This window comes from Apaloderma vittatum, unplaced genomic scaffold, assembly GCF_000703405.1.
Source record: "Apaloderma vittatum isolate BGI_N311 unplaced genomic scaffold, ASM70340v1 scaffold29064, whole genome shotgun sequence".
NCBI lineage: Eukaryota > Metazoa > Chordata > Aves > Trogoniformes > Trogonidae > Apaloderma > Apaloderma vittatum.
Window position 1 is genome coordinate 1 of NW_009711447.1, and position 15,081 is coordinate 15,081.

Below are 15,081 nucleotides of genomic sequence, written 5' to 3' on the forward strand. Positions count from 1 at the left end.
TGGGCTCAGGGTGGCGAGGTGCTGGTTGCACGGCTGAGAGCGAATGTCGCCTGCCGGGAAGAACAAGGAGGAATGCACCCGCATCCGTGCGGTGGGATTCGGTCTGTTCGCAGCCGGGGCCAGCGCCGCCTCCGGGGATCCCCCTCCCTGCCCGTTCGCTGCTTCGAGCGCTGCCCGGGGGGGTGCTGAGGAGGGCGGTGATTTTACATCTGATGGGCAGGAGGGGGTGGGTGCCAAGGGATGCAGGGGTTTTGTAGAAGAGGGGCAGAAGTAGATCGCACATACAAAAAAATGTCCTGGAAAAGGAAGCAGAGAGAGCCCAGGGGCAAGAGGTGGGTTTTCGGGAGGCGAGAATAGCGAAGGGTGAAGAGCAGCGGAGGGGCGAGGAATGGCCGAAGTGTCTTGAAAGTAAGGATGGAGAGAGCTGGCCCCAAGGACTGGGAGACAGGGCTGATGTAATAGCTGTAGTGCCAGCCAAGCAGGAAAATGTGAGTAGCAGCTTTTAAATTGATGATCCAAGGGCTGCTGGTCCAGGAGAAAGAGAAATCCCAGTGATCGGGAGAGGCAGTGAGGGGCCCAAGCGTCCGGACAGAAAGAGAGAAGGGTTTGGGTGAAGGTAGCGAGTGCCCTAACCTTAAAAATGCCAACCGTTTTAAATAATTCATGTTAGTGCGGGGCATTTAAATCTAATTTGCTGTTACTGTTCATTGCTTATTTATGTTGTTTATTTGCTTTGCTGCAACAGTAAAAAGCAACAGATAATTTCACTTTTTCTTCCAATCACTTTCACTCCTTGGCTGTCAGGTACTCGCATGATGTCATGATGTTTGGGTTGCAAAAGCTGCAGGGAAGTGTTTAACTCCAAACAAACTGTATTAACCAACTTCTTCAAATGTCACGGAAACACTTCTGAAACCAACAGGCTTTGCAGCATTTTTCTGTGATGTGAGGTTGTTTTGTTCCTTTTTTTGTTCCTTTTGTTCCTTTTTTTTCCCTTCTAGATTTTGTGAATACTTTTGGAAACGCCCTCAAGGATTTCAGCTGTAACACTGTATTTTATATATTGAAGGAAACAGCCTTTTTGAACAAGACTTCATTTCTTCCAGCTTCATAGATTAGTTACTAGAATGCCAGTTGTCATTCACAGCATTTGCAATGATTGTGAAACAAAGCAGGGGAAGGAAATGAGATTACAAACGTTATCAGATGATTTTACTGTGAGCTCTTTTAGGATGCTAGAATTGGAGTTCATGGGGACTTTTTCCAACTGTGCAAACAGAAGCCAACAGCTAAATTATTTTGCCTGACATTTTTACTTGCAAGGGGACAATCAACACGATTTTTGGTACAGAATTATTGATTGAAATTTTTGAAGTCTGTTCAAATTATCAGTATTAGGAAGTTGGTTGTTGCAAAATTACTGTCCAGTGCAATGAAGGCAAAGATACATTGATTGAAATTGTTCTCAGCCACTGAATATCATTTTCAGAGAGTGAGGCTTAGGAAATATTCATTTCTTTTGTGTGCTCAGTTAGATTTGTGTAATCAGAAGTGTAGTGTTCATGTCCTCTGTGGTCTGATAGCTGAAGTAAAATTGCTCATAATCGCATTGCTATAGATAGAATTGTAATAACTTTAAAGTTTAGCTGCCTTCGTACTGAAAAGGCTCTTTGAGCAACGGTGCAAAATTTAGTTAGTTAAACTGTTACTAGGATTTATGAAGTGGTCTTTCTCCAGTGCCATTTTAACTGAATTCCTCCAATTGTCCTTTTTTTTTAAGGAGACCTCATGGAAGGAGAGCTTTATTCTGCTCTCAAGGAAGAAGAGGCCTCTGAATCGGTTTCCAGTACAAACTTTAGTGGTGAAATGCACTTCTATGAGCTTGTAGAAGACACAAAAGATGGGATCTGGCTGGTACAGGTATAGAAATTTGATAATTTATTTTTGTATGTTTATCACATCCAAAATGTGTTTAAAAAGAGGAGTTTATGAGGGCAGTTAACTAGTAGTAAAAGTATGTAACAGAGAGATGGTGGCAAACTGCATCAGAGAGATCATAAGGAATAAATCTGTTCAAAAAACCAAGAAAGGCTGGAAGTGACCGACTTCCTATATAGAGGGGAAGAAAAAAACCTGTTATTCTTTGGATTGCAAACCAGGTACTTCAGAACCAGCAAACAAGCAGAGCAGCACACACTTAAGTACACAGACTATGCAAGTACTTGGCAGAAGAACTGTAAGAGCTTGTGTAATGTCTGAAGTAGGTGCATTAAGTACAGATGCTCCGAGCTGGCACAGGAGAGGTGCTTCTGGTGTTGCTCTTCCTTTTGGTTGCATTACATGCTCAGACCCAGCCAGTTTCAGCTTCTGTTTATCTAAGGGGTTTAGAGCACTTCTAAAATCTCTGCTACCTCTTCACAAAGGCAAGAACTCAGTATGCTACTTGCCAGGCTACCAGGCTGCTTCTACGACATATTGCAGTAGCTTAGAGTTAACCTTCCCCCAACCTTGCGGGCCCACCGATTTTAGAGCGTGCTTCCCCAGGGGTGCATGAGAATAAGAGAACATTTAGGAACAGAAAGAAAGACTTTTGTGAATAGGATTCTGAAACACTTTATGGTCACTCTTGAGAACGTAAGTGGTGAAGACCAAAATGTAAAAATGCATTTCTGCATCACTGTCTCTGTTAATAAGAGGGGTTTTTAAGGTATAAGGTCTCTGCCAAGAGCCACATCAGGCAATCAGAATTTTCCACCAGCCAATTAATTGTTCAGTTGACAGCTCTCCTACCTGGTTTGTCTGGTCTCTGCACTTCGTGTTTTCTATTCAGATTATCAGGATTGAATGACTTCCTGTTATTAGACCTGTGCTGCCACCACATCAGATCTCACCCTAAAGTAGACAGTGAGAGGACAGATTACCTTCAGAGTCGAAATGGCATTTGGCGTTTTGAGAAATACCTACTTGGAGTTTATTGAATCTAAGTTTTGGGTTTAAATCATACAGAAGGGCATTCTTCAAGCAGAGAGAGTGTTGAAAGGAAATTTGCACGTCTCCAAGCTAGTTGACAAATACGAGCATGAATATGCTATGAAAAGCATTCCCTCCTCTTCGTGCAGGTCAAAAGAGTAAAATATGGTAGTTCTCTGTTGTCTGTTGCTTGCAGAATTTTAATGGTAATATATTTTCAGCTCGCTTTATAATAGCAGGTCAGACAGGCTGCATTTGGATATCTCTAGTGTGATGAATGTTGTCATCGTTCTGGGAATGTTTGCACAGCTATTCAGTTGCTCACAATAGCTGTGGAAAAAAAAATTAATGGAATTTACTGAATAATTTACTCACTAAACACTATTTGTCTGTTTCTCCACAGTATAAAACCACTAGGCATGTCAAACTTTCAGTCTTGACTTTCGAGTTTTCATCACTTTTGCGTTTTCATTTGCTCTGTTCCCCACCATAACTCCTGTCTGCATCCTCCTCTCATCCCTCCTGCCTTTTATCATTGCTTCCCTATTCTAATTCTTGATGACTCTCCCTTGCCCGTTCTCTTTACCATGAGGCATCTTGTGGAAACTTTACAGCTTATTAATCAGCTCGATGCTTAGGACAGCCCGAGAGCGAGGATGCCTCACAGATGGGTTTGGTGACCGCAGACAAGGTGGGAGCGTTCTCCTGCTCTGTTGTTGCTGCTGGCTGGGAAGCAGAAAGGGTCTCCAGATCCTTTTCAGGATTCTGAATCCCAGTTCTGCAGGGGCTGCTGGGAAGCAGTGGCGGGAACGGAACAGCCCTGCCTCAGCCAGCACAGTGGCTGTCGCTTGAGTTGGTTTTGAGCGCTTGATTATGATGTATGGGAGGATGAGGACTCTGAAGATAATTTTTCTTTTCCAGTGCATGTAAATGAAATTTCTGGGGTGGCATAGGCTGGTAATATAATAGCCATCACTGTCTGCAGAGACTCAACGGAAAAAGAGGAAACAATTACTATTTCTTGATATGTTTGACAAATTCAGATGCGACTTTATCACTTAGAGCCAGCAAGATGAATTCCAGTCAAAGACCATACACAAAGTAACTGTGGTTTTTCGTTTCGTTTCTTTATTTTCTGGAAATCCACACGCCAAGCATCCAGGTTCAGTGGTAATTTATTTACCAGTGTAGCTGTTCACAGAGTCCCTCTGCTCCCATGTAGAGCTCCCATTGAGCTGCAGACAGCAGCATGTTCTTTCTTCTATTAGCTCATGATCTCATCACCTTTCCTTTTATGCCTTTCTTCTTGCTTGCCAGCTGCTGTTGTGCTCTTCTTTGGCTGGCAAGGAGCATGAGTGGTAGTTTCTAGAGCTGCTTCTCTTGTTGGTAGAGGAGTAACACGTAACGTTCTTGCTGTACTGGACTTTGCTATGGCTCATACTCTCTGGTTAGTCTCCAGAGGCCAGTCACATCCAACAATATTGGAGTCATTACGACTTTTTCAAAACATACAGTAAATGATCTACAGAGAAAAATCTTCTTTTAATGAAGTCAAAATCTAAGCTAATACATATTTTTATTTGAAGAGTCTCTACTGTAGCGTAGTGGTAGAGACAAGCAAAGGGAACTTGCTTCCTGGCATTGAAGCAAGAGGGCAAACATTGTGATTGTGTCTGGTAGAGCGCAAAGGACGTTTTTATGGATGTATAATGGTGCAGTCTCTTCTGCATCTCAGCTTCTCGTAGTAGTCACGGAGCAAGGGATGTGCCTACAGGATTTTGGTGGTTTGTTCATTCTTTTGCTTGTATGTAGGCTGAGTAATTTCCATATTTGCCTTTTTAATTTTGCAAAGTGCTCAGTTATTCTCTTTACAGGTAAATTAAGTAGAAACAATTCTTTTAAAACACATTGTTCAGTATTTGTGTGTTTTCCATTAGCCCTTCAGGATCATTTACCATAGGATACCTGATTCTAACTTCCAGTATCCTTCTTGAGAGTCTTCCTAGCCAGTCAAGGGTGCAGAATGCCATCAGCTAAAATGTAATAGTTCTCAATTGTCTGCATCTCAGTGTCAATTCATTACAGAAGCTCATTTATTCTCAAACTCTGGCTTAACTGACAGCTTAACTGGGCTGTTAACATTGGGGCATAGATCACCTCACCTCCCTTGAGAAACGACACGTAATTTTGAGGTGGTTAATTTTTGCATGCTATGGTGGATGTAGTCTTCTGGCTTTGCCTATTTTGATCTAATTTCTCACGGTCTCTTTCTCAGAAAAGCAAGTCTCCAGACATCTTTAATTCATATGGATGGATTCTGAACCAGTTGTGAGTTCTTAGGAAAGAGAATGTGTGGAAATTTGGTTTCATGAGTACAATGCCGAATAATAAACAGAGAGTGAGATGTCTCAGAATTAGTAAAAGTACAGCCAGTCATGTAGAAATTTATTGACGTTACCTGGAATAAGTGGGCTTTTTTCCCACACTTCTGATAACTCACCAGTTCATTTATAATTAATTCTATTTCTAAATGAGAGTTGTTCAAATGTTTTTACGTCTGTTTTATCTGTGAGAGGATGGTTTGAAAAATAGCTGTTGGTTATAATAGGTTCTGTGAAAAGCACGTAAGAAGCTTAATTAATAGACAGGGGGTTTGAACCTTTGTATCTTTGTAGATCTCTTAAAATCTTCCAGCGAGTGCATGGACTCTTGACAGTAAGCCACCAAGGCTTCCTTTGCTCATTTACCCTGTGGAGGTGTTCCTGGACCTCCAGGGATCTGGATATCTCAAACTGGAAACTGCTGACCCAGACTGACAATTCTTGCGTACACACCAACTCACCAGTTCTTTAAATAAAGTTGTAAATGAGTTTTGCCTTTAGCAAAACCGCATTTTTTTCTGATTCTCCTTGTGGAGACTGACTTCCTGAGGTTGGGCAAGGACTGAGCACTTCCAGGAGAACTGCCTGTACCTCTGTGTGTGCAGTGGGAAACGGTGCCTCTTCTTTTATAGGTTTTGTTCTTCGTGATGCTTTAAAGCCTGTCACAGTGCCCTAGTGCCCAGAGCTGATGAGCACTTGGAGTTGTCGTCTTCATGGCTAAAACCAAGTTTTGACTGTTCGCGTGTATTCAGAATTGTGCGCTCTTGGTACGAGCAGGTGTGCCTGACGCCTGGTACCCCAGCTAGAATTGGTTAAAATAATGAGACTTGAAACACCGTGAGGTGTTTGTTCTGCATTCGTCCGTTCGCCTCTGACTCATTCTCATGCCTTGTGATATTTGAACATTTTTAGTTGTGAGTGAGCTTCAAAATGTACCGAGACCAAATCTTTTTACCGTGACCTGTTTTGAGCTTTCTACGTACCTGTCTGAAGGAGATGGAACAATATCTGTGGAAAACGGGAGAATGCTCAGCTGAGGCCACTGTCCTGTAGTGCTTAAGTACAGCAAGGGTCACCAGGAGGGGAGTCTGTCTTTGCGTGTTCTGTTGCTACAGCAAACTCTGTAACGTCAGCAGTGTTGCCTTGAGCATTTTCAACTTCTTTCACGTCTTTTACTTGTATTTTAAGAACGTGGATTTCATAAAATAATCTTAAAAAATGCTTAAGGATAACTGGAACTTAAGGAATAGCTACATCGATGACAGTTAGGAAGAAGCAGTATTTGCAATATCGATGCATCTACCTAAGATGCTTTTGGCTTGGATTAGGCAGGAGAGGCAAAGGGTCTTGCTGACATTGTCCTATTTTTAAAAGTGTTTTTATCTTTCTGTCACCAAGATACTCGCTCTCAAAGTCATTTTGCTTCTTTAATGTCATAACTATGACTATTTTAACATTGATATCAAAATGACTCTATTAATGATGTTCTTGATTGGCATCTTTTGGGACAGTTCTATCTAAAAGGCTGGAAAGCTCTTCCAGTGCAAAAGCTACCTACTCAAATGCCTGTTAAAATCAGCAGGATTTTATTATTCTATGTCCCTAGATGAATTCAATTTTCATCTTGTTTTCTGTGGTATCTGGAAGCCACCTTCTTAGCTATTTATGGAAACCACAAGAAACCTTAATCAGAACATGTAGAAAGAAAGGAAATTTCCAGACCCCCATATTTCCATTTTTACTTTGCACAGCTTGGTGAAATAACCTTTGGGATACAGTGTGGTCCTCCCCAATTCACAGATGGAGCACGAAGAAACTCGTGTCTGAGATTTCAGACGAGGTTTATGGATGGATGCATGCCTGGCTTTCTCTCCAGCATCTTTTTGCACTAAAGAAGCTGGTAATTCCTGTCTGGAGATGGTAATTCAGACCCTGCAGTCAGAGCCAGCCCTCTGGCCTGAGTTAAGCGTAGCTTAGGGAGCAGGTCTGTTCCGTGCTGTGGGGTAATGGAACGGTTACTTTGATCCTGTTGGATTCTCTTAACCCGTTAAGACGATTAAGGGATTGCAGTATCTTCACTGTCTTATTTGTCACTCTGACATATGATATTTTACAGATTGTGAGGGGAGCTAATAATAAGAAAACTTCGGTGGGTTTGGGTTCCTCTAAATGCGGTATTTGTTTTCCAGCTGTGCTAGCTGATCTCATAAAAGATACTTTCTCCTATGAGCTTTGTCTTTTTTTTCTTTAAAATAAAATAGAAGGTGTGACTAAAAGGGACCTTCTTGACGCAGGAGTTCAGCTTTCTGCTAGGCTGTGGAATACGTGTTTATAAAATACCTTGCTGTCTCTCTGAAATTCTAAGTTGTCTGTATGTGTAATACTCTTCTTGACTGTTCTCTTCCTGGAAACCCGTGTCTGACTTCTGGCATAAGGGTATTCGTGGCTAATTTGTTCCTGTTGCATTTAAATTGCCATCAAGTCTCACTGACTCCTGATGTCTGCCCCACTACTCCCAGTATGTAAGGTCAGTCAGCCAGTTTGTTTTGTCAGGTATAAAATAGCGTGGGCTGTGCTGATTTCACAGCCAGTTGATATGGATGGCTTGCAGCTCCTTTTGGCTCGACTAATAGACCCAAGCTTTTCCTGCCGTCACTGTTTCTAACTGATGAACTCCCTGAGTGTCCTGTTCATTACTGAATTAAATTTCATTTCTGACACTTTGCATTACAAGCTTTGTGCAGCTCTTCCTGGATAGCATTACAATCCTCTTTTGATATAGACATGCTTCCCGGTTTTATGTCATCTACAAATGGCTTGGGGTGATTTCAGGTTTCCGCAGGAAGGGCATTAATAAGAATATATGCTGAATGGAGCCCTAAAGTAAATCTACTGAGAAATCTGTTAGCACCTTTCTGGTGTTCTGATGTTTTCTTCCCTTAAAAAATTTCTTCCTCACTTTAAAACTTCTTTTTTTTTTTTTTTAAATTGACTATATAAACTATAACCTCCAGGTCTCATGAGAATTTTCTGTGTGGCACAGTACGTTATGCTCTAGCAACTACAGACAGGCTCCTACATTCCCTTTTTCTTGGAACTCAATTCTTTTCCTCCAGGAAAAGATGGATTTTTAACTCTTAATCAGGAACGATACATCATTAGTAATTGCATGCCGAAAAGGGGTGGAAAATTTGTCTCTGCACCTTTAAAATTTGTTCTACAGCATTGCATCCTGTTGAGATCAAACTGGCAAGATAATTTTTCATTTGCGTTTAAATATAGTTACTAACTTGTTATTCTCCTGTTAAAATGTAAATTAGTCTGATGGATTTTAGAAGAAGTCTTCACAGGTTCATGTGTGATTTCCTGTGCTCGTTGTATTAACAGTTCTGGGATGGAGATAACCTGCTTACTCTGAGTTAAGTGTGTGAAATTATGAGTTTTGTTTCCATCCTCAGGTGATACAGTGTCTTCACCTAAACTCGCTAATCTGTCCATGGCTAGCCATCTCCACTGAAACCCGAGTCAAAGCATTCATTTCATTTTTAAAAGGAAATTATCTTAAATTTCTATCCTATTTTCATTGTATGGTGATCCTGCTGCTTTTTGCTCTGTTCTATTCTTATTCATATGACTGAAAAACCTTTTGGTGCAGCTTGTGATATTATTTGTGTGGTCTAACTTGAATTGCTCGTTTTTCCTTACTCTTTTTTTTAATTATGCTGTGCCTATCTTTCTTTGCCAGCTCTTCCTTTTGACCTTTTTCATTGCTTGTAGATTTTCAGACTATTTCTAACATCTTTTTTGGAAGTTGCTAGGAAGAAGTGCAGGACTTGACAACTTTTTTCGCCTTGCTTGACATAAAAAAATCCGGATAGATTTAACACCTTGGACTTGAAGAACTTCCAGGCCTCTTCCGCATTCAGATTCCTGGTCTCTTCAGTCACAGGTTTTTAGCTAAGTTTCGCCACTTATCAAAATTCACACTTCTTAAATAAAATCTGTTACAAGCGTTTGCAAGATATCTTTAATTTAAAATGAATTACACTGTGATAACTTAACCTGCAGTATTTTCTCAGACTCCCTCACCAGATGATAACTATTTTCCAAAATACAAACCCTTGCCTCTGTGTAGTGAACTCCCAAGTGTTTTAAGTGGGTGTTGTCTGCAAGGAGCAGCTGCAATGGACATATTTATTTGGAATTTTTTTGCCATAATGACATAAAAAAAGCACAAGCCCAAGAAATTTTACAAAGCTTCAGTGTGCAAAGCCATTGTAGGATTCTCTTTATCTAGTCACAAAAAACAAACTGCTGTCGTCGTCCTTCAGCCTAAATAACTTTCTCCAAGAAGAAAGATTTTTTCATAGGAAGGGGAATTAAAGTAGTATTTAAAAATTCACCAGTCCAAACAGTAAAACATACTGGTGACTTGCAACAAATCTTTTGATGCAAAAAGTGCATATTGTAATAGCAAATGGGAGAAACAGCTGACCAGGCTCGGTCCTCCTGCCCACGGCATTAGCATACTCAGGAACTGTGTTAGACTTTTTCAGAACATGCACACAGAATTTTGGAAGAAACCGAGCTCTGAACAGTTGCACCAGAGTAATCCAGTTATCAACATTTTACTTTTATGCTGACTAATAAAAGATAGTGGTTCCTTACTACGTTGGATGCATTTATTATGCCGTAGTAGCGCCGAGGATGTGCTGGCATTAAGGTGTCTTTAGAAGCGTGGTCTCTTGTAGCTGAAATACACAAAAGGAAGAGGTTTAAAATATCCCAGGTAATTGCTTCTGTTACACTGGGTGATGGGAAGAAGCCTCAATAATACAGCAGATTTCCCCAGCTGGTTGCCTCGGTGCTTGAAAGGTTACGTTTAGCTAATCGGAAAAGCTTTTCTCTGTGATGCGTGTGTCTTGAAAATAACTTGAAGGATTCTTACCGAGATGTTCACCTGTGGTTTTATTTAAACATTTTGGGCTCAGTGGAACAGGAGTGTAAGCTACACCTTAACCTCTACTTTGTTTCCCTATGTAGAACATTCATAGTGAATTTTTTTTGTTTTGAGTTTCTGAGAAGATGCTACACAAAGCAGATAATTATTTTTTTTGAGTCTCAAAGGCCAGACACGCTTTTCAGGTCTGTGTCTTGGTCTGTTCATCATGCTGAAAACCGAACTTCCAGAGGAAAGCTGACATTTGAGGTTATTAAAACGGAAAATGACTGGGAGAAGTTTAATGGCAGGTAACCAAATACCTAACAAATGGAAGTTTCAAAACTTAATATAAAAATATATTTTAAGTGGTTGCCAGTAAGCCTGCTGAAGCATGTGAGGCATTTCTAAAATAGAAACTGTGATGGCTCATGGAATAATGCACGATCAGTCATGTCATTCAAAATTACCTGTCAACTGCAGGCAGGCAGGTTCTTCTTTTTACTTTTTTTTTTTCCTTCCCTGTACAGTTGTAAGTCAGAGGATGAGTGGTTGTTCTTTGTCATTTGTGTCTGCAGCAGCTTACGTCTAGATAACCTGAAATACTACTTCAATATACTAGGTTAGAACAAATGAGACCTTGGGATACATCACAGTTAATAACTGTCCTGAAATGACAGAGCTGGACATTGGAGTTGGTGGAACAGTCGTGCAAAGTTACAGAGTGAGTCACTAGCAAAGCTGGAAGGAGTCAAGATTTTTTGGCATTACCTGAGAGTTTAATCCCTCGTTTCCAGTGCTTAGGCAGGATTGTTGGCAGCCTAAGCAGGTACCATGTGTATACGTTCCAGCTCAGTTGCTCTGAGACGACATTTCTTTGGTATGTTGTAACTTTTCATGGAGAGTTGTAATAAAATAATGTTGGGGTTTTTTTTTAATGTGAGGAAGAGGAACCAGCTGCACTCTCTTCTTTTCTCCCCTGCTATGAACTGGTGAATGATAGTTTTCTTATTTTCCCAAGGTTTTTGTTAATTACACCTGATTTTAGTATCTTAACAGGTGCATTAAAACAATGATGCACTTTTGCCGTTCTGCAGAAACTGTATTTCTGTGGTAGAGCTTCACTCTCCAAAGACATTTAGTGTGATTCCCAGGTGTCTGCACCCACTCTGTGGTCTAAGAGAAGGGGAAAACGGCATCAAGTGTGACAAGATCTCTGGTTTCATGAAACACGCTCCTTATTTCAGGAAAGCAAATTTACTGTGATACTAAATTATTTCCTTTTGGCAATAGGTCGTAGCAAATGACAGAAGCCCGCTGGTGGGTAAAGTCCACTGGGAGAAAATGGTGAAGAAAGTATCAAGATTTGGCATACGTACCGGCACTTTTAACTGTTCCAGTGACCCCAGGTATTTTCTTAAAGGATTATCTAAATCCCAATAATATCTTAAGGCTCATCTGGCAGCAGGGCTTGCTGTGTTTTAAGAGTAGCTGTCGCAGAAGTTGGCTTTATTCATGTTTTTATCTCCACTAAAGTCTGTTCACAATTAGCCATTACATTATTTATCAGCATCGTAAGCACAGATCTGCAGCTTCCTCAAGCATCAAGTAGGGAAAAACCTGATTCAAGTATGTAGAGCGTAATACAGAATGGAAGGGAATGAATAGAAGAGCTTGGCCTTGGCATTTGGGGACAAGAACTGTGCTTGCTTACGACAAAGCTGCAAAAGTATTTATATCCCACGTAAGAGAACTGTATCAGCTGTAGAGTTGTTATATTGCCAGCTGGGAAGGAGAAACACAGGTTAGCCTGAACTGTGCAGACAGTGCCTGCTTCTCAGGGTTACTGACAAATCCTATTCCCTGACAAATGTGTACGTGTTTATATCTAAACCTGCACACACCCTTTGACAACATACAGCGCACTTTGCAAGATTTGCGGATGTTTGCGTATGATTTTGAACGAGGAAGAAGAGCAGAGCCTAAGAAGCTGTTAATAGTTCTGTGCTGCTGTAAAAATAATCATTTTGAACATTTTCTTGGAAGCATTTGCTTCACATGATGGGAAACTGTCTAGAGTTCCAGTGGTGTGTGTGGATAGACACGTCTTACACAGCTTAAGTCCTAAATGTTTGCAGAAATCTCAAAAGTTAATCATAAGAGAAAATTCTTAGACTTTGCAGTGCTTATGCAAAACAATCTTGTATTATCAAAACACTGGTATTTGAACATCTTAAAAATTTGGCAGTGTTTCTTATTGCATAGCTCCTAAATAGTCTTACTATTATGATCAAAGAGTGTGTTTCAAATTAATTCATGTTTTCCTAATAAAAGAAACACTTTGCTGAGTAAACCCTTGTGAATAGTTTTCATCAGGCTGCAGCAGAAATTCAGAATACTGCACACTACAGTTCCTTCTTACGGTTCCTTCGAAAAGTGTTAAATTCGGATTCCTGAGATGGGGAATTGTCTAAATAAATCTATGTTGATAGACCAAAACCAGAGAAGGGGTAGGTGAGGTGAATGGCTTAGTGAACAAGGCTGATGTGCAGAGTTCTCGGAAGCGGTTTGCACCAATAAATTAGGTGGCACAGTGATGCTGGTAGGAGAGATGCACGAGAGGAGGGATGTTCAGAGTTAGAAGAGTTATCTCGGGAGGCTTCCTCCCCTGCTGGTTTTGTGGCGAGCTCTCTCACCAGAGCCCTCAGCCCGTCTGCATCCTGCCAAAACGGCCTCAGTAGGAGACGAACGCCCATCAGCTTCATTAAAGCAACTCTGAACAGACCAGTGTCACGTTAACTTCGTGCCACTGCTGCTTGGCAAAACTAGGATGGAGGAATGCACCAGGAAAGTTGTCTGCGGGCTCGGGAAAGCTGTGGGACGTTGAGTTACACTGCAGTGGTTATCCTCTTGGCTGGAAGGCCAAGGAAAAATAACTTCCAGTAGTAAAGGTTTAGAGTGTGTATTTTTCAGATCCAGTTCACGAAGGACGATGTGGCCTTCTTTACTTTAATGGCCCATGAAAATTAACACTATTCCTCTTCCCGGTTTATGAATATGTATTTCTTTACAGTCTTTTTGTAAGACAGATAACAAATGTATTGTAAGAATAAATACGCTTTGCCAGAGAACACTGGGTTGCCCATATTTCATACTATTACATGTAAAGATTCCCAGGTGCTCAGCGTGTCTCATTTTTGGGCTCATAACAGCAAGTTCAGGACTGCAGCTCCAGGGTTATGGAACTCTGTAATCTAACCTGCCATTTTCTTTGTAGATACTGCAGGAGGAGGGGTTGGCTGAAATCCACCCTCATTATGTCGGTTCCACAAACCAGTACCTCCAAGGGAAAAGTGATGCTTAAGGAATACAACGGGCGCAAAATCGAAGTGGAGCACATTTTCAAATGGATCACAGCCCACGCTGCTTCTCGGATCAAAACCATCTACAGCTCTGAACACTTAAAGGAAGAATGGAACAAAAGTGACCAGTACCGTGTGAAAATATACCTGTTTGCCAACCTTGACCAGCCTCCGGCGTTCTTCTCTGCACTAAGTGTAAAGTTTACCGGAAGGGTAGAGTTTATTTTTGTGAATGTTGAAAACTGGGACAATAAAAGTTACATGGCAGAAATTGGTATCTACAGAACACCGTCGTACATACTTAGGACTCCTGAGGGGATTTACAGGTATGGAAATAACACTGGTGAATTTATATCACTACGTGCCATGGATTCCTTTTTGCGCTCATTACAACCGGAAGTGAATGATTTATTTGTTTTAAGCTTAGTTTTGGTTAATCTGATGGCTTGGATGGACCTGTTTATTACACAAGGCGCTACTATTAAGCGTTTTGTAGTTCTTATAAGCACTTTAGGGACGTATAATTCACTATTAATTATTTCCTGGCTACCTGTGTTAGGTTTTTTGCAACTGCCCTACTTAGACAGCTTTTACGAGTACAGTTTAAAACTCTTCAGGTACTCTAACACAACTACTTTGGCTTCTTGGGTAAGAGCCGACTGGATGTTCTACTCTTCGCATCCAGCCCTCTTCCTCAGCACATACCTTGGTCATGGTTTACTAATTGATTACTTTGAGAAGAAAAGAAGACGCAATAACAACACCGATGAAGTAAATGCTAATAATCTGGAGTGGCTCTCGAGCCTGTGGGACTGGTACACCAGCTACTTGTTTCATCCTATTGCTTCTTTTCAACACTTTCCTTTTGACTCGGATTGGGATGAAGACCCGGATTTGTTCCTAGAGCGGTTGGCCTTCCCCGATCTCTGGCTTCACCCTCTGATACCAACCGATTATATAAAAAACTTACCGATGTGGAGGTTTAAATGCCTCGGCGTCCATTCTGACGAGGAAACGCTGGAAACCTTTCAGGACAGCGAAAGTGACTCTGACGGGGAAAACAAAGAGGTCTTCAGTAGCGAAAAAGAAGCCTCGGAGGACGATGAGCTAAATGCGTTTCACAGGCGCGCCGAAGGAGAGCGGCGCTGCGGCCTCGAGACCTGCTCGTGTGCCAGTAAGCGTTGTCGCCACGAGCCGTACGAACGGAAAGCGCGCTCCTACGGCTCGTGCAGCACCGCGGGCGACGTGGAGCCAGATTGGTCGGCCTGGCCCTCCGAGATGTTGCACTGTACAGAATGCGTCGTGTGTCTAGAAAATTTTGCCGGCGGTTGCCTGCTCATGGGCTTGCCGTGCGGCCACGTGTTCCACCAGAATTGCATCGTGATGTGGCTGGCTGGCGGGGGGCACTGGCGGCCGGTGCGGCGGGGGG

General features: G+C 41.6%; 1 protein-coding gene across 1 annotated transcript in view; it reads left to right on the top strand.

Annotated features, from left to right (window-relative positions):
- Positions 1 to 43: 43 nt before the first annotated feature.
- The window catches only part of RNF103 (ring finger protein 103), a 15,580-nt gene continuing 542 nt past the window's right edge, over positions 44 to 15,081 (top strand). The window contains exons 1-4 of the mRNA XM_009867651.1: positions 44 to 197; positions 1,781 to 1,920; positions 11,584 to 11,699; positions 13,568 to 15,081. The exon at positions 13,568 to 15,081 is cut by the window's right edge and continues 542 nt beyond it. Of these exons, the coding sequence (XP_009865953.1) occupies positions 44 to 197; positions 1,781 to 1,920; positions 11,584 to 11,699; positions 13,568 to 15,081 (1,924 nt within the window). The remainder of the gene's footprint in view (positions 198 to 1,780; positions 1,921 to 11,583; positions 11,700 to 13,567) is intronic.